The sequence below is a fragment of the Durio zibethinus genome, chromosome 10 (genome assembly GCF_047325235.1).
Source record: "Durio zibethinus cultivar Kanyao isolate XHJ-2024 chromosome 10, ASM4732523v1, whole genome shotgun sequence".
Taxonomy (NCBI): domain Eukaryota; kingdom Viridiplantae; phylum Streptophyta; class Magnoliopsida; order Malvales; family Malvaceae; genus Durio; species Durio zibethinus.
Window position 1 is genome coordinate 10,764,749 of NC_143171.1, and position 25,724 is coordinate 10,790,472.

At 31.0% G+C, this 25,724-nt stretch overlaps 1 protein-coding gene across 10 annotated transcripts; it reads left to right on the plus strand.

Annotated features, from left to right (window-relative positions):
• The first annotated feature begins 20,855 nt into the window (after positions 1-20,855).
• On the plus strand, positions 20,856-25,719 carry LOC111292859 (glutamate receptor 3.6-like). 10 transcript variants are annotated; one of them, XM_022885466.2, is made up of 8 exons: positions 20,877-21,315; positions 21,432-21,455; positions 21,712-22,066; positions 22,220-23,556; positions 23,650-23,927; positions 24,264-24,295; positions 24,418-24,824; positions 24,924-25,719. In XM_022885466.2, the coding sequence occupies exons 3-8, from the start codon at positions 21,784-21,786 to the stop codon at positions 25,407-25,409; spliced, it is 2,823 nt and encodes a 940-aa protein (XP_022741201.1). In that variant the 5' UTR covers positions 20,877-21,315; positions 21,432-21,455; positions 21,712-21,783; the 3' UTR covers positions 25,410-25,719. The 10 variants fall into 10 exon arrangements, with proteins under 10 accessions (XP_022741200.1, XP_022741201.1, XP_089622920.1 ...); XM_089766791.1 differs by having other exon boundaries at positions 20,912-21,315; positions 21,432-21,536; positions 21,668-22,066; XM_089766793.1 differs by having other exon boundaries at positions 20,912-21,315; positions 21,432-21,536.
• The last annotated feature ends 5 nt before the right edge of the window (positions 25,720-25,724 follow it).

Consider the following 25,724-nt stretch of genomic DNA (forward strand, 5'->3'; position numbering starts at 1 on the left):
GCTCAAAATGTCACATTTGGAATCCAATATAAAAGCCAAATTTTCTCCCTTTTTTTTTTTTTTCAAATTCTTCCTTCTCTGTCTTTACTTATGGAGCTTCTCTCTTTAGAAGCAAAACAAGCCGCCAAATTCTGCAACTTCTCATTGGATTTTGGAAATCTTTACCGATTTTTGGAAATCTGATAGGAAAGTTGTCGAAAACTTTAAAGCCTACTAGAAAATTTAATGGAAAATTCAAAGTCTGGTAAAAAAATTTAAAAGTTTTTCATAAATTTGCAAAATTTTCCAAACAGCATTGATTTGTAATTTTGGAGCTTCTTGAATCCGTTTATAACCCCACTTTCTCGTGAATCACATACTCTAAAGGACAAATTCTTGTCAAACCTCACTGTTAGAAAGATTTTTTTTATTGCCTTTATAGCTGCTATATGCTGTCTTGATTGTTATATGTGATGATTACAATTTTTTCCTATCTTTCTTTGCTTATTCTTGTGCATAATTTCACTATTTTTTGTTGATGGCAGATACAACTTTTATAAGGATCCCCATTTTAATCCTAAAAGAACTCTAGATTAAAAAGACTTCTGAATGAAATTGCTTGGCATAATCTATTTGGGATTCTCATCTCAAAAGTGATTTAAGCCAACAAAAACGTTATCACTAAAAGAAATCAAATCCTTTTCGGATTTTCCTCTAGATTTTTTAATTCAATTTTCTCTTTTCTTATATATATATATATATATATTTACTTTTCTTGGAATTATTTAGAATGAAACAAAATGGAAATAAAAACAAAAGCAATTAAATTTGGCTTTCAATCTTGGATAACACTCATAACGAATTAAGACAAAAAATTGTAACGCAAAAATTTAAATGAAAAACCCAAAACAAAATGAGGTTTCTACATCTGCCCCTCTTTATTTATTTTTTGTAAAACGAGAATTGAGCAAAGATATAGACATCCATTATGTTTGGGCATAGCTTAACAACAATTCCAAAATCCAAAACTTTAACATGATTTGAAATACTCAAAAACTTCGCAATCCGATAATTCGCAATTTAAGTTGAAACTCAAAGGTTCATAATTTGAGTTTAATGAAATTCAAAGGTTCTTAATTCAAAGATTCACAAGAATTTTCATATTCATAAGAATTTCATATTGGTAAAAATGAAATATTTACAAGAATTTTACTTTCACAAAAATGAAAGATTCACAATAACTCATATTTGCAAAATTTTTCAAATTCACAAGAATTTTTGGATTTGCAAGAAATTAGATCCATAAGAACTTTTAGATCCACAAGAATTTTCAAATTCACAAGATTTTTTTTTAGATTTATAAGAACTCATATTCACAAGAATTTTCTCGAATTTGCAAGAATTTGATTCTTAAGAACTTAGATTCGTAAGAATTTTTTATAAATTCATAAAAATTTCATTCGCATTTGAGAGATTCATATCTAAAGTTTAATTTAGAGGTTCTCAACAAAATTACAAGGCACACATCCAACATTTATAGATTCACATTTTAAAATTCTAGAGATTCACACCCAAAAGTTAAAGATTTTTCATTCAAAAATTTTAGGAATTCACATTCTCATTAAAAAATTTTAGTGTTTCACATCTAAAATTTTGAAGATCCTCATTCAAAAACTTCAAGGTTTCATCCAAAATTTCAAAGCTTTTCATTCAAGTTTAATGATTCACATTCGATAAATTTTACAGTTTTAAATCTAAATTGAAAGGTTTACATTCAAAAAATTTAGTGATTCACATCCAAATTTTCAAAAATTATCATTTAAAAACTTTAGGGTTTCATCCAAAAAGTTCAAAGCTTCTCATTCAAGACTTTTATAGATTGACATAAAAAAAATTCAAGATTTTCATTTGAAACTCAAAGATTATTATTTAAAATTAAAAGTTATGCTCGAAGGCTTACAAATCCTTCTCAACATTGAAAAATGCTCCTTCAAAAAGGCTCTACAACTTTAAAATTCTAAACGTTTTCCTCATAAAATATTTTCCTTATTTAACGATTCATAATCTTACCTCAAAAAGTTTTAAAAGTTCAAAATTTCTTCTCATGAAAATTCTCAATCTCACATCAAAGTCAAAATTTTGTATATAGTGATTGTCATGCTAATGCTTTTTAAATGATACAAATACTACAATCAAAATTCTCACAATAATGCAGATGCCATAAACCATGATTCAAATGTTCACTACATGATGCAAATGCATGACCAAACCATGATGCAAATGTAATTATCAAAATAAAGATTTAAATATTTACCAAATTATGTACATGTATTGTTCAAACAACAATGCAAACATAATGCATGTAATATAGGTATTACTAAAATCAATGAAGTTCTAATTAATTATGGTAATAAGGTTTTCAAGACTTCACTATCACATTTTTTTTTAGCCTCTCAGAACTAACTATTTTAAAATAAATTTTAGCAACTGATCCACATTATTTTCATCATCTGATCATAATTCATAGATTATGTTGATCAATCCATCACCATATTTATCACTTGGTCACTCTATTTATCTTTTCAACTCATCTTTTTAGGTTTCTTCCATCTTTTTTTTTTTGTTTTGCCTCTGTCATCCTGGATTTCTTTCTTTAAAGAATGCATGAATCTTTCATGAACATTATCATTCATTCATTATCATTTCAAATCATGACAAATATAATGCATTTAGACATTTCGTTAATTTATTATAGGGATGCAAAAATAAGAGAAAACAAGGTGAATTGAGAGAAAAGGTAATCAATACAAGAATGAGTCTAGCATAAAAACATATAGGCAAAGAAATAAATTCAAAGCATGTCATTGGGATAAGTATTTAAATGGTATAACAATATCCAAACAATGAATATTCAGATAATTTTTAACATTAACCCAAAATTCTTTTTCAAAAACTCATTCTATCGACTTTCAAAATCAGTTGACCTCATCGAACTTTGCCTTATTTCGAAGGATCTTCAAATGACATTGATCTTGCATATATTTAACTGTCTATCCAATTTTTAGCTCTTATATTTTTCTACCCAAATTGCCCTTTTGGGTTCTTAATTTGATTTTTCCTTTTTTTCTCCTTGTTCTTTTTCATTTTTTCATATTTCTTATTTAATCCAATTTTTCACTTTTTTTATTTTTTATTTTTTTATTTTTCACTTTTTCACTTCATTTATTATTGATATCTCCAATACATCAATCTCTAAGACATAAGAATAGATCACGATTCTATTACTCCATTACAAGCATGCCTTAGCTCAATATATGATCATTCAATTCGAGCATTCATATTGATTAAAATGGATTTTTAAGGTTGTAATATAGGCTATGGTAAGGGATCATAAAAAAATAGATAAAATAGACTCAAAATATATGTTTAAAAGGGTTCAAACCAAATGATCATTTCTCTATCATGTGATATAACTTGGCACTTTACGTCATTATTCATCATCTTATTTTCTTTTTTCTTTCATCTTTGTCTCCATAAAAGATTTCTCATTATTTTGCTCCCAAATCATTTGTGGCATTCGCTTTTTTTTTTTGTAAAAATTATTTTTTTTTTACTCTCAATCTTTGGGACCTTTTGTGATCTTTTTTTTTTCAAAAAGGTTACTTCCCATAATTTACCTTCCATTATAAATAGTGATCCTTGATTAGGGTTCTTAAAAAAAAAATCATAACAAGCACAGAATGGGTAGTAATGGATGATTCTATTTTTATGAATGGTAAAAAAAAATGGTCATTTTTCATCTCAAATATGAATGCTTTCTTTGAAGACTATATATTGAACAAAGATAAACTCATGGATCATTATGCTTTTGACATATATCTATTTCATATCTGCTTACAAATTACTTCTTTTGCTCAAATAGTCTCCACAAATCAATATGAATAAGTTTTCAAAATTAAATCCTAGAATTATTGTCAATATTTATCATTTGAAATTTGAGAATGGGAATAAAAAAACATGAAAAATAACAAAGCTTTGAATAATGGCTTGGATGAAAGAGAAAATGTAATGAAATACATCAACTTACCTTTTATTGAAATGATAAATAATGAAATCTTGTTATATAAAAGAAATCTTAACATTACTCTAAAAGAAATCTTAAAATGACATAGAACTTTCAACCAACCTTAACATCCTTGTTCTTCTTAAAATTATGCCTTATGTGATCAGATGAATAATTTTTATTGACATCTAACCCCTCTGATTCGTCAAAGGTTACCAAGCTTTTTCAGATCAAACTTTATACCTTATGTTTGAAATCAGGACAAGTTTTTATAAAATGACCCACATTCCTATTATGGTAATTGCATATGGCATTAGCATCATGCCATTTGAGATAGGGTGACTTCAATGGTTTTAGAATACTTGGAGATACCAAATCATTCTTAACTAGTTCTAAAAATAGCTCAATGTAAGTCATGGGATAGGATCAATGGGAGCTCTCTCTTGGTTGTACCTAGATCTCTTCAAGCTACTCACTTGGTTGTTAGACCTTTAAGCTAAAATAGTGATATGATGATTAGACTCATATGCAGGTATTTAAAAAGCTAGTTAGTAGGTTAGTAAGTAAGCTAGTTATGGAACAAATTGATAAGACGCTTGCATAATACCATTAACTATGGGGTAGTAAGTAGGATGAACAGGTAGTAAATATAGAGCATAACTCCTGAATTATTGCCTATCGAAATTCACAACTTAGGCTTCTATTTCTTTCCTTTTGGGCAATCCTCTTTTCTTAGTGGTTTTTTCTTTCTGAAGCTTGTTACTCTTAATAGCATTTTTAATAATCTCTTATGAGATCACCATATCAGTGAAGTTCTTCATTGCATTCCTTATTATTTTCATAGTAAGATGCCTTCAGGATATTGATAAATAATATCGTGATCCTTTTTCTAGTTAAATATGGTTAAATTAGGGTAGCTACATTTTTCAATTTTTAGGCATATTTCTTGAATAACTCAGTTGTATTTTTTTTTTCATGTTTTGTAAGAAAAGATGATCAAGAGTTAGATCTATTATATAATGGTATTGACTAATAAAGTCATGGGCTAGCTCTTTCTAAGAGTGAATGTGAGATCGATCAAGTTGAGTATACCATCTTGCTAAAAAATCAATAAAGTTATCTTAGAATACATGTATCAATAGCTTTTCATCACTAGTATAGGTAACTATTTTTTAACAGTATATGAAAACATAAGTAATCAAAAATTTTGTACCATGGTACTTTTTAAACTTTGAAACTTTAAATTTTAGAACCATAACAATGTTTGGGACTAAACGAACCCCAGCAGCATCCATAAAAATCGATTCTCTCAACTGCTTGTAACCTTTTCTTGATCATGTTTATCTTTTAGTCAACTTTTGAGTCCTTCAATGACTCAACCACTTTTAATTTCAACTTTTCATTCTCTTTTAGATCATCCAAATCATGGACTTGGTTGGTTCTAAAGCTTTCTTTCTAAAGGCTGGATTAACATAACTTTGGAAATGACCTTGTACAATAGTAGATTGCATTCCTAGGTGGCTGCATGGATATGCCCTAGGAAAATTTGCTTGTGTGCCTTGAGAAGGTTGGCCTTGATAAGGGTTAACTTTTAAAAGGTACAACGAATCAACTACATCTTGCATTGGCTGACTTAGAGTTTTTTTCACCACATTTTCCTTTATTCAGCTTATTCAGGGATTCTAAGATTTATTCAACTCCCCTTTTAGCTCTTTATGGGCTTTTTCTATCTTGTTAAAATAATTAAAGTTATTTTGTTCTATCTATCTAACTTAGCTTTGGTGTTGTATTGGTGGTGAATGAGGTTTTTGGGAGATGGAGCTATCCTTAACTTTAAGTACCACAATTTTTAATGACTAAAAATGATATGCTAATGTATGGTACTTAAATGCATAAATGAATTGTACTAATAATGTTTGTCACATAACTATCATTGATAAAAAAAATCTCAATTTATTAAGTAAAATTTCAAAATTACATCATAATAAAGCCATAATAATATTCTAAAGTCCTAAATATCAATTGTAATATCTCCTAAACATTGTTTTAGTGCTTCCTTATGAACTTTCTAGCTTGTTGGTAGTAGTCTTGTGCCTCATCTAGGAAGTTAAGCAATTGCTGCCCATGAACTCCTATTGGTTGCACCACTGCCTTCAATTCTTTCACTTTTTCTTTCATTTTCGATGTTTTATCTGCAATCATGCATAACTGATCAAATAGGTGCCTCAAATGTTTCTATTTTTCCATGCACTTGCATTTTCATTGCTTGTTTTGTTCAGATGTTTCTTGCATTCATTAGTCAAAGCACCTATCTGTGCTATACGTTAATCCACTATCTCTTGTAGCATTTAATTATGTTTTTTCACCTTAGTAATAGCCTTTTATCTTTCTTTCACCTTTACTTTTAATAATTCATTTTCTTTTAAAAGTTGGGCAAGCTCAAGTGTGACTGATGAGTGTGTTTTGTCTAAATCATTGAATAAAGCTTTCTATTAGTCTTTTTGTTCACTGAGGCTCTAGATTTTTTATTCTTGCAATTTTAAACTGTTTCACATTTCTTTTTTTAATCATTTTTTTCTTGTTTTAGCTTATCTCTCTCAGTTTGAAGTTTTCTTTTAGCAGTTTTTACCTGTAGCAGAGGATCATATGGAGTTGGCTTTAAAGAATTGTTAACTCTTCATTCTTGAGGAAGCACAATATCCTTTTTTCTCTTTGCATACCACACAAGATATTCAAAAGTAACATCATATGTGAGCCTCCATTGGTTAACCTTGACGGTCTACCTTTTTTATTTTTTCAATTTTCCATATGCCCCATTTTCAATAAAAAAAAAATTCCTACTGGTTAAGTTCATATGTTTTTGGAATAAATTGCTTACACCCAGACTACTTTCGCACCAAAGTTACGGCATAAGTAATAGTACCCTACAAGCCCAACAAAAAAACCCAAGGTTGATCCCCACAGTTATATAACACCGAATCATGATGCATCTAAAGTGCCCTCTAAATTATCTCTTGGCTATCATATGTATGAAGATATGAAACCTACTTATCTTTTGACTTTGGTTTCGACCATGCTCTATAACAAAACTCCTAGATTGGAATGCTAGATCAAAAGTATGGTTTATGGAACTTACTTTTTTTATATTTGATATGACTCTTCATCCATACATAAAGTAGTTGTACACATCCATTGAATCATCATTTGCCATTTTTATGATAGTAATTTAAAGATCGAATGGTTTCTAATAGATAGTCAGTGCTGCATTGACTTTATGCTCTATTTGATTAACAAAATCTACCAATACAACATCAACATATCTGAGAACTTTTAAAAAGATCACTAACCAGATAGAGCTATAGCCATTACTGTTATTTCGTGATCATCACCTAAATGTTCATAAACGAAGTCTCATTGAAAACTTCATGGAATACCCTTGCTCTTTGTTTTAACACAACTGTCAACTTGAGGCAAGCTGAGTCCAAGCATTTGCATAAGCCTTTTACGATAACCCACCTTGTTTACAAATAAATCTTGTTTGGATTTGGCAAATTAAAGCAAAGTAAGATCATGTACTCTTCAATTGTTGGCACCTTATCTACTTGGAGTAGTGAAGCTATGTCCTCATATTTGTTCTTAAATATCTCCTATCTTATTCTACGTATGCTTCTTCAAACATTGCTTAAGTCAACTAGCTCATTTTATTAGAGATCGAGATGAACTCTTTTGGGCAATGATGAGATAAAACCCTTGAGCAGGTAATTGCCCTTTTTTCTTTGACCTTCCTTTGACTTGACTTTTAGTTGGTAAAAAGATTCATAACAAATTGATGCAGACTTTGATTGCATTTGGCTTTCCATAGATGTAGCCATAAGATCTAGTTTATTAATAATCGATATGTGGCAAGTATTTCTTATATGAGAATGATGCAAATGCACAAAGTTAAACATGACAATAAAAATAATGCATAAGAATTAAATGGGCAATATGATAATGATGCAAATGAACAAAGTCAGACAAATAAAATAATTAGATAATCAATATATCACATAAATTGTTCCTTCTTGTATCCTAATTTTAGGTTACATTTATCAATGGGAGGAATGGCTCTATCTTAAGTATATCACACAAATTGTTCCTTCTTGTGTCATAATTTTAGGTTACATCTATCAATGGATAGGAATGGCTCTATCTTAAGGTTGGCTTCTTAAGTATGGATTATATACATGGTTAGGTGATTTTGACCACTAAAAATTTTCAAATTGTTCCTTACATCATTTTCATCATAGACTAGTAAAACATTTTAATCCTCATCCATCACAGGTTAGCAACAGAAAGGTTTCAATTTGAATAAAAGTATTTAGCTAGCAATTGCAGAGATTATCATCTCACGATAGCATAGGTATCTTACTCTATCCTATTTTATTTTAAATTATCCTAAATGTCTATAATTTTAATAATCTTAAACTTTAATGTTTAAATATTATGAATAATTCTTAAGATTTTTCTATCAATCTGAAAAAATTCCTAAAAATACTTTATCAACTCAAGTGTATTCAAAAATCTTATTTGTTTTTTTTAAAGAAACTCCATCGTCGAAAAAAACTTAATTATTTACTTTTATTTAGATTTTATTTTATTAAAAATATATCTAATTCTTCCACCATTTAAGCCTAATTAAAAATATTTTCTCACCTAGAAATGTCTTAGATAATCATCCATTTTCGATTATTAAAAATTTCATCCTTGAAATTTATTTTTTATTTTATTTTTACTTTACAAGTTTTATTTCTAAATTTTTCACCATTTGGGTTAAATATAGAATCCAAACTCTTGTTATTCATCGTTTATTTCTTAATCATTAGAAAGAAAATAACATAACAATTATTTTTGTTATATTTTTAATTTTTAATTTGGAAAAAAATACAATTTTTTTATTGAAATTTCATCTAAATTATTTCACCGTTTGGGTTAAATTTGAAAAAATTTCTCACTTAGAGATTTCTTAGAAAAGTTACTATTCAAAATTTTTAAGAATCTCATCATTGAATAATTATTAATTCAATCCCAAAATTTTAGTAAATTTACTTTTTATTTTTTATTTTAAATTGAAAATAAATATTGATTATCTAAATTTTTCTTTCATTTCGGTCAAATTTAGAAAAAAATTTCTCACCTAAAAGTTTTGTAGAAATTAGCTATTGTAATTTCTAAAAATTTCATCATTGGATAATTATTATCTATTCTCAAAATTTTACTAAAATATTAATTTATATTTTTATTATTTTTATAATTTTCTCTAATTTTTCCTAAAATCTTCCTAAAATTTTCTTAGAAATTTAATCTTGCAAAACATTTCAAAAATAAATAAATCAAACATAATAAATAAAATAAAAAATTAATTAATTAATTAACAAGAAATACTAAAAATGAGCGTCAGCTCGACTTGGCTGATAGGTGGCTCGACTATAGGTAAAAGAACTGGCTGGAGTGGCTTAGGATACAACTTGGCACGGCATGGGCACTAATAGCTAACACAGTTGGAAAACAGGTTCAACGGCACGAGTCAAATCAGGTACTCAGTGCAACAAACGGATTTTGGGCATTAATGGAGCTCAAAATGTCACCTTTTGAATCTAGTATAAAAGCCAAATTTTCTCCCTTTTTTTATATTTTTTTTCTCTCTTTTTACTTTTAGAGCTTATCTCTCTAGAAGCAAAGCAGGTCACCAAATTTTACAACTTGGTTCGATTTTTGAAAATCCTTATTGGTTTTTGAAAATATGATTGGAAAGTCATTGAAAACTTCAAAACCCACTGAAAAATTCAAAGTTTGATCGAAAAATTCAAAAAATTTTCAAAAATTTGCAGAAATTTCCAAAATCACTTATTTGTAATTTTTAAGCTTTTTGAATCCTTTTTACAACCCCAATTTCTCACGAATCACACAATTTAAAAGACATATTCTTTTTAAACCTCACTGCAGAAGGATTTTTTTTTATTGCCTCTATAACTACTATATGCTATTCTTGATTGCTGTATGTGATGATTACTATTTTTTTTGCTATCTTTATCTGCTCATTCTTATGTGTAATTTCTTTGTTTTTTATTTATGCTTGATACTGCTTTTATAAGGATCCCCATTTTAATCTCAAAAGAACTTTAGATTAAAAAGATTTATGAATCAAATTACTTGGCATAATCTCTTTGGAATTCTCATTTCAAAATGATTTAAGCCAACAAAAACATTATCACCAAAAGAATTCAAATCCCATTTGGATTTTCCTTCAAATTTTTTTAATTCAATTTTTTCCTTTATTATATATATTTTGAACTTTATCTAGAATTTTTTAGAAAGAAATAAAAAAGAAACTAAAAATAATAATAATAATAACAAAAACAATTAAATTTGGCCTTCAAACTCAGATAAAGCTCATAACGAATTAAGACCCAAAAATGGTAATGCAAAAATTTAAACAAAAAACTTAGAACAAAATGGGGTGTCTGCACTAGTCATTAAATGAATTCTTATTATGGTTATTCACAATCCTTTTTCCTCAACATGGTTGACTAGTTTCTCATTAATACTCATTTTTGTCAACTCTTCCACAAAGCATTGATCGAGCTATTTGTTATGATCCTAGATGCTAATTTGGATAACAAGCCAACCATAGTGTTTTTTACCTTGGTATCTTCCTTATTTCGACCCTTGAGAATATGGTCAGATGTGCCAGTGCTTTATCGAGGTATTTTTTTATTCTTGTTATCGGGCCCCAAATTCTTTATTCACTTGGTTGACAACTAATTATGAGTCATTGTACACAATAAGATTATTTTACATTCAAGTTAGCAGCCTGTATCAGGTCAGCGATTAAGGCTTCATATTCAACTTCATTTTTTAAGGTTTTAAACTTAAATTTTAGGGCATATTGAAATTGCATTTTTTTTGGGCTGATCAAAGTCAGGCCAGCCTCATTCCTATAGTTTGTAGTTGACCTATCAACCAAAAGTTTTCATGTCTCTTTCTTTCTCCATTCATCAATTTTTTTAGGTTGTTTCTTGATCTCTACTAAGGTGAATTCAACTATAAAGTTGACTAGCATCTGTGACTTTAATGTGATCTGGGCAAAAAGTATAGGTTGTATTCACTGAGCTATATCGTCCACTTGATCAATCTTTCCAACAACTCAAGCTGTTGTAAAATTTGCTTAAGTGGCTAGTTAGTTAGAACATTTATCACATGGGATTAAATGTATTATCTAAGTTTTATGGCTGAAATGACAATAGCATAGGCCAATTTTTCTATTTTTTAGTAGTTCATATTAGATTCTGTTAGTGCTTGGCTCATAAAATGGATCAACCTCTATTTTCCTTCTTCTTTTCGAAACCAATATCAAGCTAACAGTTGATCTATAATTGTAATATAGAGGTACCATACCTTGTTGAACCTTTATTTGGATAATATAAGAGAAAATGAGATAAAATCCTTGAGCTTTACAAAGGCTTTCTGGCACTTAGGTGTCCAACTAAAATTTGAGATATTTTTGAAAATTTTAAAAAATGGTAGGCACCAATCAACCGACCTTGACATAAATATTCTCAGAGAAATAATTTTTTCAGTTAATCTTTATACTTCTTTTACAACGGTCAGAGCTTTCATGTCTAAGATAGCCTAAACCTTCTCAAGGTTTGTCTTTATCCTTTTTTGGTTTATCATGTAGCCAAGAAACTTGTCTAATGTGACATAAAAGCACATTTGCTCAAATTGAGATTCATATTGTATTTTTTAAATGTATTGAAGGTGTCATCCAGATCTTTCAAGTGTTTAGCTAAGCTCTTACTCTTGACAATCATGTCATCAACGTATACCTCGATGTTACAACTGATCAAATCTTTGAATACTTTGTTGACTAACCTTTGATAGGTCATTCATGCATTCTTTAGGTTAAAAGCCATCATTTTATAATAGTATAAGCTTTTTTCGGTTACGAATGCTATTTTCTTTTTATCTTTTTTTAACATTTTAATTTGATTATAACCTGAATAAACATCCATAATATTAAGCAGGCCATGCTCTACACTTTTATCCACTAGCCGATATATAGTAAACAAAATAAAGCTATTTTTTGGGAAAGTTTTATTAAGGTCAATGAAATTCACGCACATTATTTATTTTTCACAGTGCTTTTTCACTATGACAACGTTGGCAATCCATTTAGGATAGTATGATTCCCTGATGAAACCTGCCTTTAATAATTTATTAACCTCTTCTTCTATTGCTTTTTGTATTTTTAGGACAAAGGTCTTTTTTTTTTTTTCAAATAGGTTTCATGTTTGGATCAGTGCGTAACCTATGGATCATTATTACGGGATTGACCTCAAGCATATTAGATAGAGCCTATACACATAGGTCAAAATTGTTTCTTATGAGTTGAATTATCTATTCTTTATGATCAAGCTTAGCCCCAATTTGCATGCATTTTTTAGTATTTTTTTAGCATAATGACACAAAAATAAGGTCTTATACTAGTTTTGGTTAGCCAACATCCGTCTCAGGTATTTGGTTAATGATTTCTTTTTGTTCAATTTGGTTAAGATTATTTTCTGTGACAAGAATAAATCCCAACGTAGAATTTAGTTGATTTGTTAGTAGAGTAACACATTGTAGAAAGATGAATGTATCAAAATGTAGCTTTGTATTCATGTGATCAGCTTAAAAGTGAGATTTAATTAACTTAAATATATGCTTATTTCAGAGCATGACTTCAATGGTGTTTTTAAAAATTTTCTTTCAAATGTATGTACAAGTATCGAGCTTGAGAGCTCAGAGCGGCTTAAAAGCACTTTTCTCTTTTTTCTTCATTCTTTTTTACTTCTTACTTGAGCTATTTTCTTTTATTTTACCAATTTTTCTGACCTTTACCCCAACCTCTTAAGTGTTTGAATTGTCAATCTGCCATGGATCGATCTTTTCTAACTTCTTCAACCCCATTCGATGTCAAAAACTTAATCTTTAAATGAGGAATTGAGCTAATAATTCTCATAACATATTAGTTAGATTGGCCCAGTATCATATTATAAGCTGAAAAGACATCCTCACCATGAACTCTATGATCGAGTTAACATTTTTTGGCTCAATATCTTACGAGATTGGTAACCTGATAGTTTCTTTTACTGACACTTGTTCATTTTTAAGTTAATCAACATGGTGGTGAATGGTTTCAATATTTCCTCGATTATGCCTATCTATTCACTAACCCATCTTTTAGGCAGGCTTTATTGAGGTCAATAAAATTTATGCACATTCGTCATTTTTCACTATGCTTTTTCACCATGATGACATTGGCAATCCATTTAGGGTAGTATACTTCTCTGATGAAACCTACCTTTAATAATTTATTGACCTATTTTTCTATTGCTTTTTGTTTTTCTGGGGTGAAAGTCCTTTTCTTTTTCCAAATTGGTTTCATGTTTAGATCAACGTTTAACTTATGGACCATCACCACAAAATCTATTATGGGCATATTAGGTAGAGCTTACGCAAACAAGTTAGCATTGTTTCTTAGGAGTTGAATTATCTGTTCTTCATGATCAAGCTTAGCCCCAATTTGCATGATTTTTTCAATATTGTTATCGTAGAATGACACAAAAATGATATCTTTTGCCAGTTCTGGTTAGCCAACATTGGCCTTAGGTCTTTGGTTAATGATTTTTTTTTACTCAATTAGGTTGAGATTGTTTCTTGTGAGAAGAATGAATCCCAACATAGAAGTTAGTTGATTTGTTAGTAAAGTAACACATTGTAGAAAGATGAATAGATCAAAATGTAGATTTGTATTCATGTGACAGGCTTAAAAGTACAATTCAGATGACATATGTATATGCCAGATTTAAAGTGCCATTTCAATGACTTTTCCAAATTTTTTTTTTAAAATGTATGTAAAATACTGAGTTTGGGAGCTTAGAGTATCTTAAAAACACTCTTCTATTTTTTCCTTAATTTCTGTTTACTTTTCACCTAAGTTATTTTATTTTACATCACTAACTTCCCTGACCTTTACCTCGACCTTTTCACTATTATGGGATTCTTCGGTTCTGATTGAATTGTCAATCTACTTCCCAGTCTTATCTTTCATGATTATCACTAGTCTCCTTTGACCTCTCCAACCACATTCAATGTCGAAAACTTGATCTTTAGATGAGAAACTGAGCTAATAATTCTCTTAACTACAAACACCTAATTTTGTTTGGATAAAATTTGATCATTTGTAAAGCATTTTAAATTTTGACCTGATTCAAATTCGGTATTTTTTTTTAGTTTTGATAAGTTTCTAAAATCAAAATTGAGACCAATTTGACCTAAATGCCCCAAAGTTAACTATAGTTCAATTCGGTCAAATTTAGTCAAACAAAATCAAAATTAATTTTAAAAAATCAAAATTGGTCAAACTTGATCAAAACAAATAGAACCTGGGCCAACTCTCAAAATTCATGACCCAATTGAAATCAATGTGATTTAAAATTGAAATTTATGATCTTTAAAACATTAAAAAGTTTAATTGCACTTTGAGAAGTGTAAAATTATTAATTTATCTTTAAGGGTATTTTCGTAATTTGACTTTTTTACAGTCGATTTTTTATGAAAACTTTTAGAGCATAATTGAATATATTTTTATAATTTTTGATGTATTGAAAACTCATATTACACCATGAAAGGTGAAATTATAAAAATACCTTTAGGAGTATTTTCATAATTTGACCTTTTGAAAATTAAAATTTCATGAAACGCTTTAGATTACAATTTGATATTATTTGATAATTTTTAGGATTTTGAAAGCCTTGATTGTACCTTAGGAGGTATGAAATTATCAAAATACCTCTTAAAGTAATTTCATAATTTGACCTTTTTGAGGTCTAATTTTTGCAAAACTTTTTAGATCATCTTTTTATAATATTTGATGATTTTTTGTGCATTCAAAACTACAATAGTATCTCAGGAAGTGTGAAATTACCAAAATATCCCTTAAAGGTAATTTCGTAATTTGACCTTCCAGAGATCATATTCTCACAAAATTTTTTCGATCTTAATTTCATATTATTTCATGATTTTTGGTACTTTAAAATCACAAAAATAAATACAATAGCATTAATTTCGAAAAAAAATAGCCTAAAGATCAAAAACTTTGTATTAGGGGCAAAATGATTTTTTTCACTTAGTTTTAATGGTTGTAAAATCCAACATTTACAGTGTACATCTTGGATTGTTGGATCACATTGAAAATCTTGATCTAATGGCTAAAGTTTGCTCATTGAAACAAAAACAAGGGAGAAACTTAAGCCATTAGATGGTTTTTTTATCCTAAGGCCAAGATTCAATTTGAATGAGATATTTTCTCCATCATCTTATCAAGTAGATATGGAGAAAAGAACAACAGCTTGTGAAAACAAGGGAAAAAATGAGAAAAAAATGAGGGAAAAAAAGAGAAAAAAAAAGAGAAAGTTTGAAAGAGGCTTGAAAAAAGGTAGATTCTCCATTCTTGTTCTTGCATTCACCACATTTTCATCTCATTTCCATGATATTCTCATATTGTTTTCTCCATTTTTCTATTTTTTAAAGGTTTATAATTTTTTTTTACTTAATCTTTATTCAAATTCAACCAACTAAATCATAGTTGGGTTTGAAATAATAAAAAAAAAATCAAGAAACAAAAAACACCATCCACCATTAAAAACCAAGTTAGAAGTCCAGCCAAATCTCCTCCACCATGGTTGAACCTCCTTTTAGCTCTGCTTAAACGTTTTCCTTACTTTTTATGATGTTTTATGATTGTTTTGGTTAATGGTTCACATGTTATTTGTATAGTTTATGATTGGTTTTGTGGAATATGGATGATATTTGGCTAATTTTCATGTTATGGTTTCCTTGTCATTTTAGCTTCTCACATGTTTAGTGAAATCCTTTTGGAAGTAAAAATGCATTTGAGTCTTGGTTTTATAGATATTCAACGAATGCTTAAGTGAAATGGAATGAAGATGTGAGGGGAAAATTCCGTGATGGTTTGGCCCTTATGGGTTTCTTGTTTGGTCGAACCATGTTCTTCTTTTGGTGATGATTGATTGCTTGATTTCACATGTTTAATTGTTATTTTTGATATGTTTACTAAGTTTTTAATGTGTTGGGTTAATTTTTTCAATGGAAAAAATGTTAGTTTATTAGGTTGTGTTGGTTGATTTTTTATATTGTTTGGTTAGGTTTTGAAGAAAAAAAATAGTGGAACATTCAAACCAAATTCAAAAGTTTTTTATGTTTGATCCATTTTTCTCTTAAATTCTCATACACAACTTATTTGTAATTTAGTTTTACAAATACATAGGTCTATAATTAGTTTGTTTCTTTTCTCAAATTTTGGTCATGTATGCATTTTCTATGAAACCTTAAATTTCATAAAATCTTAAACTCTAACCCTAAATCTAAATTCTAAACCTTAAACTCTAAACCTTAAAATCTAAACATTAAATCCCAAACTTAAATTCTAACCGCCTTAAAGATTAAGAATGACCTGATAAACTTGAACTGATCTAGCAGCTGACTCTCAAAGTGTGTCAAATTAGTACCTTAAAGGTCCCACATGTGGACTTGATGAGATAACCGAGCTAATATGAACCTATAAATTTAAGTCGATTTGACACATCAATTAAGTCAAAATATCCAAAATACCCCTAACTATTTATTGACTTATACTAATAATGGAAAAAAAATCTAATTTACTTTTTCAACCTAAAAATAATCCTAACACTTTGTCCCGTTGCCAACTATCATATGTTAATTTTCTGCAACTGCCATTGGGAGATTTACTGCCTTTTGGTTTACATCTTTGCGAAATTTTATAGTGTGCTGTGTTTTCTACACAAGTAAATTATTGTGTGGAGAGCTTGATCCATATCTCACTTCACATCATTGTCAGTACCGTTTTGCTATAATGAATATGATGGCCTTGTCAACCATCTAACATATCGCTTTCCCCTTTAAGACAGTCTCTACCAAGTGCATTTTATCAATTGATCTTTAGTTAGTTTTGCCTGTGCAAGATGACTCCACTTCTCTCTTATAAAATAAAAAGATACTCTGCGTAAAATGCTGAGGGCAAAATGCAATTTGGATAAAAAGAGTAAAAGCAGGAGGGAAATCATTTGATTGTTCGCCTTAATTATGTTGTCTTGTGTCATATCTGGTACTTGACGTGTTTCATATCTTCACTGTTTTCTACTGTCGAATGGAGAAAATCTAAGATGGAAGATATGTTCAACTAACAAAGATTTTCCACTTTTAAGCTGATTAGCTGACTCCAGTGCTTGCCTAACCTCTTTGCATCCATTCTAGCTTGATTGAAATGGATCCAAACCTGGCATTGGCTGGATAATGGATCTACATCTTATGAATGGGGAAATAGTAATGTGATTGGGAAACATTTTCCATTGATCTTTGCGCAAAACAAAAGACCTTTATGGTAGTTGTAACCATTTAGTAATCTATTATTGAGGATAACTCTTCAGGCTTCTGCCTATCATAAAAGTTTTTTTTTTTGGGTGTCCGTGTGCGTGTGTCCTAAATAAAAGCATCGATAGCACTATCTTTAATTAAACTTATTATTCATCGGTGTAGGAAAAAGGTAGTTTGTTCTAAATTTAGATAGCATCTGAAGGAATTTGTAAAATATGAACTGGCTGCATCTCTCCAAAAGGTTTGTGGTTGAGAGAGCCACTTGTCCAAGTGCAGCTGTGTGTGGGTCTGGGGCTCAAAGAAATTCAACATATGCTCTCTAGAGAATAGATATCCAGCAGACATAAATGCAACCAGATGAAGCAGGTAGCACTGTAATAGCCTAAGATTTTGACATCAGAAAGATTAGAATCCCTTCACCTCATTAGACAGTGAAAACTGAGAAGGGAGAAAAATATCACCTTGGGAAGAATGGAAGATAGAAGTGGATTGTGGACCAACTATTTGGGCTTCTCCACAGCAACCGCACTGCAAATTGCTGATGAAATAGTAAAAATTAAGAGTTTTAAGTATTCTATCAACATTACATACAGCTGCTGGCACAGTGTTGAACGCTCATGTAAGATAGTCTTGGAAAATTCACTTTGAAGAGCATGAGCCCGTGTCTTTGTTTCTATCTTTCTGGCCTTTTTTAAACATGGTACTTTGTTTGCTCTATATCTACCTGATTGGTGTATTTATTTGGGGCATGTTGAGAATTAGGTAAGTGTAGCCATCACCATATGTATTGAGTAGGGCGAGATTCAAAAACCTTCCCAACAATGTGAATACGGATAAAGGCTAAAGGACACATTATAAACATTGAGAGAATTAATCTCCGTATTGTTGACCCTTTGTACTGAAAACTACAATTTCGTAAGAAAGGTGGTTAAAGTCTTCAATATGAGCTGACAAGGTGCCAGATGTAGGAAAAAAAAAAACGAACAAACAAAGCCTGATGCCCGCAAAGGCGTAATTCAGTTAGGGATGAGCAGTCGATTAGTTTGATAAGTTTGATTTGAAAAAATTAATAATTAAATTAATTAATTTTTATTTTACAAATAATTGAATCAATTAATAAAATTTTAAATAATCGTTTTAATTGAATCGATCAAAAATCAATTCGATCTAATTAATTTGGTTAAATAATTAAATTTTTCATCATTTTTTCTCTTATTTTAAATAATTCTTTAGTTACAAATTCAATCCAATAAAACTCAAATTCACTTATCATTCAAGCTAAATTATTAAAAAATTTAATAATGTTAACAATATTTTACAAAAAAAAAAATAAATAAATACTCATCTAAACTTATTTAATCAAAATAAATTAAATAATAAGTTTTAAAAAGTATTTTAGTATGAAAAGCGCATTCAATAATTCCTTACAAAAAATTAATTAAGATTATTCAAGTCATTTTTTACCAAAAACATATTGAATAATCTCTAAAATTTTTTATGAGGGGATTATTGAATGCGTTTTTTGTCAGAAATCCTTTGAATAACTTTCATTAAATTTTTGTAAGAGAAAAATACATTTAATAATGCTTGCCATTTTTTTTGGATTATTCAGGTTATTTTTTACCATAAACGTATTAAATAATTTCTTATAAAAAATTAAATAGGTTATTCAAGATATTTTTTATCAAAAATACCTTGAATAATCTCAAAAAAATTTTTATGAAGGGATTATTGAATGTGTTTTTGGCTAAAAATATTTTGAATAACCTCTATTAAATTTTTTATAATGAATTATTGAAAACGTTTTTGGTCAAAAACACCTTCAATAATCTTTTGTCATTTTTTAAAATTATTTAATGCTTTTTTGATCAGAAATGCTTTGAATAATCCCTTACAAAAAATTTAATAAGGCTATTTAAAAGTATTTCTTGTAAAAACGTCTTGAATAATCTCAAAAAAAAAATTTAAAATGAGATTATTGAGGGTATTTTTTTGTTAAAACGCTTTAAATAACCTCCATTAATTTTTTTGTAAAGGATTATTGAAGGTATTTTGGGTCAAAAATATCTTCAATAATCTTTTGTCATTTTTTTTAGATTATTCAAAATATTTTTGATCAAAAACATCTTAAATAATCCAAAAAATTGGCAGAAGATTATTGAAGACATTTTTCACCAAAAATACTTTCAATAATTTTTTACAAAAAATTTAATGAAAGTTATTCAAACCATTTTTGACAAAAAAATACTTTCAATAATCCTCTCATAAAAATTTTTAAGAATTATTCAAGGTCTTTTTTATCAAAAATACATTTAATAACCTTATTTAATTTTTTATAAGAAATTATTCAAGACATTTATGATAAAAATGCATTAAATAATTTTAAAAAAATGACAAGAGATTATTGAAGACGTTTTTTTATCAAAAACACCTCTAATAATACTTTACAAATGTCAAAAACTTATTCAATAATTTTTTATAAAAAATTTAATAAAAATTATTTAAAATGTTTTTTATCAAAAAAATTTTCAATAATTTTTTAATAAAAATTTTTTAAAATTATTTAAAGTCATTTTTATAAAAAAAACCTCTTAAATAACCTAATAATTTTTTTTTGTAATAAATTATTAAAAATATTTTTTATATACACACTTAAAAAAATAATTAAAGGTTTTTTTAAATAAATATATATTTACCTTTAACTATTATAAATTTGATTGATTTGATTAATTTAATTATTAATTTTAAAAATTAATAATTAATTAGTTTAATAAATTTAATTAATCTCAAAATTGACTATAATTAAAAATTAATTAAATCGAACAAAATGATTATATTTTATCGATTTCGATGATTAAATTAGTTTGAATTGATATACGCACACCCCTAAATTCAGTTCCTTGGAAAATAGGCTCCCGGGAGCACTGTACTGATGAGTTTCTGTCAATTCTCATCGTAGACACTTAGCTCTCCACCCTAGGCCTGACAGGTATAGCACGCATCGATGACATAAGAAGTGCACAAAGTGAATGTGCAAAATGAGTATAATACTGTTAGTGGTGCGGAGGAAGCACTTACACATTATAATTGGTCTCTGGGGACTTATAAAGGGGTGGGGTCCGGCCATCCGGGATTAAAATATCAGCTCCTATTTTCACTTTTCTGTACTAAGGTGGGTTTCGATGGAAGATGTAGTCTGGACTCTGGACTCTGGCCTGATTTTTTAGTATGACTTTAAGAGCTGATGGGGCCTATTCCATTTGTCAAGTTGTTGAGTAGAATTTAGATGGATCCTGCTAAGGTTTTATGCATTAGTGCATATCATATTTATGGTGAATAAAACAGGACCACCACCAAGGGGCCAACATTAGTCATTTCAACCGCAAAATGCCATCACCACAACGACTTCTTCTTTCAGATCGTCATCTCTCAGTACTCTGTTTATTTCTCATTGATTTTCATCCTCAAACGTTAAATACATGTACAGTTCGCGACAACGGTTACAGATTATCCTTTTAACTTCTCTCCAGTCTCCACCATTCATGAAGCTTTAATAATGTCTCCAATCTCAAACTGCAACTGATTCGCATGACACATGTTACATGTACGGGGAATTACTACTTACGAATGTTACAGGCTCGTCCACTGTAACTCAGACAACTAGTTGTAGCTTCATTAAGTTCCCTTTTCTCCCATCCTTACGAGTCGGGAGTCAGGAGACCCCAACTTGGTGCTCTCAGTATATACTCCTCTGCTACACCAACTCTGTTACTGTGAGTGACATTATTCCTTCAATGAATTTCTTTTCAATCATTTCCTCTTTTAACTTATTCAGCCCTCCCTTGATCCAAAAGTGGTGTTTTTGCTTTTGCTTTTCATCTTTATCCAGGTCCTTGTCCGAGTTTCCCCTCATGTAAATTACACCTCTTTTCCATGGTTATTGCTACTACTATTTGATTTGATGACTCGCACTTACTTTGCCAGTGAATTAGTAGTACTATTTTCTTCCCTTTTTTAAAGTTTTTTTCCTTTTTTTTTTTTTGGTCTTTTGCGAATTAGCAGAGCGCACGATTTTCTGTTTACGATCTTATGTTATTGTTCTGTTTTCCTGAATACTTTATTCAGATCTGATGACCTTCTATTATTTGGTTGCCTTCTCGTGGAAACAGAAGTGTTGAGTTTCAGTCAGCATAATATTTTCTGCTGATCCTTGCCTCATTTTCTTTATCGGAGCAACTCTAATGAAGCAGCTATTCGCCTTGAATATAGCATGGCTTCTGGCGTCAATGATCTTGTACAATGGTTTTCCTGTAATTGGAGTGCGCACAAACGTTTCCACTAGACCAGAAGTTGTCAATATCGGTGCTATTTTTGCATTCAAATCTGTGATTGGAAAAGCTGCAAAAGTTGCAATAGAAGCAGCCATTGAAGATATAAATTCCAACCCAGATATTCTTCAAGGAACTAAATTAGGATTACAAATGAAAGACTCCAATTACAGTGGATTTATGGCAATAGTGGAAGGTACGTCCTCTTTATTATTATTATTATTTTTTTTTTATGATATTCGTAACATGTATGTTCACAATTCACAAGTTCAACCCGTCATATTTTCCTCTGGATGGAAAAGAAACGAAAATTTCTCATTCTTTGGTTTAATCACTGATTGAATTGCAGCTTTACTGTTCATGGAGAGAGAAACTGTGGCCATAATTGGCCCCCAGTCTTCTGTGACGGCTCATGTGATTTCCCATATTGTGAATGTTCTGCGAGTCCCTCTATTGTCATTCTCATCCACAGATCCTACCCTGTCTCCAATTCAGTTCCCATTCTTTATCAGGACTTCTCAGAACGATTTATATCAGATGGCTGCCATCGCTGAAATCATAGACTATTACGAATGGAGAGAGGTCATAGCAATCTACCAGGATGATGATCATGGAAGAAACGGGATTGCTGCATTGGGGGATAAGCTGGCCGAAAGACGATGCAGGATCTCCTATAAAGCGCGTTTAAGTCCAGATGCAACGCGGGATGAAATCACTGAAGTTTTGGTTAAGGTGGCTTTAAGTGAGTCAAGGATTCTCGTGGTCCACGTTCCTGGTAGCTGGGGTCTAACAGTGTTCAGTGTGGCTCAGTATCTCGGGATGCTGGGAACTGGCTATGTCTGGATCGCTACCAATTGGCTATCTACTGTCTTAGATACTAATTCTCCCCTCTCTCAAGATGCTATGAATGATATTCAAGGAGTTGTTACGTTGCGAATGTACACACAAGATTCAGAACTCAAGAGGAGATTTGTTTCAAGGTGGAGCAACTTAACCAGCGGAAACCCAGTTGGACTAAACACTTATAGTCTATATGCCTATGACACAGTCTGGTTGCTAGCTCATGCAATCAATGGATTTTTAAATCAGGGTGGAAACATTTCATTTTTAAATAATTCTAGGTCACCTGAGCTACATGGAGGAAACTTACACCTAGATGCTTTGAGCGTCTTCCAAGGAGGGAACTTGTTACTTGACAACATTTTAAGAACCAATATGAAGGGTGTAACAGGCGATGTCAGGTTTACTACAGATCGGAGTCTCGTTCATCCTGCATATGAAGTCATCAATGTGATTGGCACTGGCTATAGAAGAATCGGATACTGGTCTAATCATTCTGGCTTATCAGTCGCGCTTCCAGAAACCCTTTGGACTAAACCACCTAACCGTTCTACCGCAAGTCAAACATTATACAGCGTTGTTTGGCCTGGACAAACAACACAAAAACCCCGTGGATGGGTGTTTCCAAATAGCGGGAGACATTTGAAAATTGGAGTTCCCTATCGTGTTAGTTACCGTGAATTTGTCTCAATAAGAGGCCCTGATGCAATTACTGGATACTGCATTGATGTATTCACTGCTGCTCTGAATTTGTTGCCCTATGCTGTCCCATATAAATTAATTCCCTTCGGGGATGGCCGTACCAATCCTAGTGGCACTGAGCTTGTGCGTTTGATCACAGCAGGTGTAAGTGTCATGACTCATGAACGAATTCTTTAAGGCCTTTCTTGAGCTTGTTGCTTCTTTTCTGATTATCAAATTTTCATTCTTATCATTCAGGTATTTGATGCGGCTATAGGTGACATTGCAATCATCACTAACAGAACAAAGATGGCAGATTTCACACAACCATATATTGAGTCAGGATTAGTTGTGGTGGCCCCAGTTTGGAGGAAGAATTCTAATGCTTGGGCCTTTCTGAGGCCATTCACCGGAAGGATGTGGGCGGTGACAGCTATCTTTTTCTTGTTGGTGGGAACAGTAGTTTGGATTTTAGAGCATAGGATGAATGATGATTTCAGAGGCCCCCCAAGAAAACAAGTAGCCACTATTTTATGGTGAGTGGTATCTGACTTGCATGTATGACAGCACACTATTACTAATTAAAACAGCTTAACAGTTTGTCTGCTCTTAGCACTTTTGTTTGGTACAGGAAGGGTAGCATCCGCTTTTTAAAATTCCTTTTGTCGTTGTTTTTCAACTTTTGTATTCAACATAATTTGACCATGGGAAAGTTATTCCTAAAATGTTCAAGAAGATTACTTTAGTTGAGTGGTTTTTTCTTGGTTTTTCCTTGTTATATGTCCCTTCTTTTGAGTCAACTATGATGGGGATCATTGCTTCTTCTTCTTCTGAGTTACTTGATAACTTGTATTTCTGACTTCCTTGTGCAGGTTTAGTTTTTCAACTTGGTTCTTCGCCCATAGTAAGTGATACTATCTGACTGCAATCAGTTTTCTACATACAGCAGCCATGAGCATAAAAGTATGTTTTCTTTAAACTTACAAAACTTGGTGCTTCTGCTTTTTCTTTTTCCTTTTTCCTCAGGGGAAACTACTGTCAGCGTACTTGGTCGCATAATTCTTATTATCTGGCTATTTGTCGTTCTTATAATCAACTCTAGCTACACAGCAAGCCTGACCTCAATCCTTACAGTGCAACAACTTACTTCTCCCATTAAAGGCATTGAAACTTTATTGTCAACCAATGATCCTATTGGGTACCAGCAGGGATCATTTGCCCGAAATTATTTAATTGATGAACTAAAAATTGATGCATCAAGACTGGTTCCTCTGAATTCGCCAGAAGAATCTGCAAAAGCATTGAAAGATGGGCCTGACAAGGGTGGTGTTGCTGCAATGGTGGATGACCGTGCTTACATCGAGCTCTTTCTCTCCACCAGATGTGAATTCAGTATCGTGGGTCAAGAGTTCACCAAAAACGGATGGGGTTTTGTAAGTTAGCCTTCTTTTGGTGCTTGTAATGCAATTAATATTGCAGGTTTTACATTGAGAGTTAACAGAAAATTAATGGTATTGTTGTTCATCCAACAGGCCTTTCCACGGGACTCTCCTTTAGCAGTGGACATGTCAACTGCGCTTCTGAAACTCTCAGAGAATGGGGATCTTCAAAGGATCCATGACAAATGGCTGCTAAGGCGGGCATGCAGTTATCAAGGTGCAAAGATGGAAGCGGACAGGCTTCAGCTTAAAAGCTTTTGGGGCCTATTTGTCATATGTGGATTAGCTTGCTTGATTGCTCTTTTTGTATATTTCTTTAAGATGGTGCGGCAATTCAGCCGGCACTACGCTGAGGAATTGGAGTTATCTGGGCAAAGGTCCCAATCTGCACGCATTCAGACGTTTCTTTCGTTCGTGGATGAAAAGGAGGAGGAGGTTAAAAGTCGGTCCAAGAGAAGGCAATTGGAGAGAGCCTCTAATAGAACTGAAGATGGATCAGTTAGCAGCTCCAACTCCAACATAAGAAGCAATAGTGAATTTGCTTCAAACAAAACCATAGCAGCTAGTTGTGAAGTCTAGTTTTGTTACATCTATTTGATAATAATGATAATTAGGATATCAAAGTCGCTCTTTAAAAGCTAGCCCTGTCCTCGGGCAATTATATGGTCCTTAGTAGGCAGGCGTCACTATGGCTGGGTCTTCTATGTGGGCATGCAGTGTTGTAACAAAACATGTGGCACTTCTCTTTCATATGGTGTAAAACGTATTGGCATCTAGTTGCAGAAGCCATGGAGTTATGGTAAATCATGTAAGAATCACGTTAGCACCCTCAGCCTCGGCACAAAGGGGCCAAGGCGTATCTAATTTGTACAGGCTTCCTTTTCTTCCATTTTT

Bases quoted from the DNA above. Each gene is read 5' to 3' on its own strand.
- LOC111292859 (XM_022885465.2), top strand. From the start codon at position 21,784: ATGAAGCAGCTATTCGCCTTGAATATAGCATGGCTTCTGGCGTCAATG. The intron at 24,296-24,417 runs GTAAGTGATACT...CTTTTTCCTCAG, and splicing joins AACTTGGTTCTTCGCCCATA to GGGAAACTACTGTCAGCGTA. The intron at 24,825-24,923 runs GTAAGTTAGCCT...TTCATCCAACAG, and splicing joins CCAAAAACGGATGGGGTTTT to GCCTTTCCACGGGACTCTCC.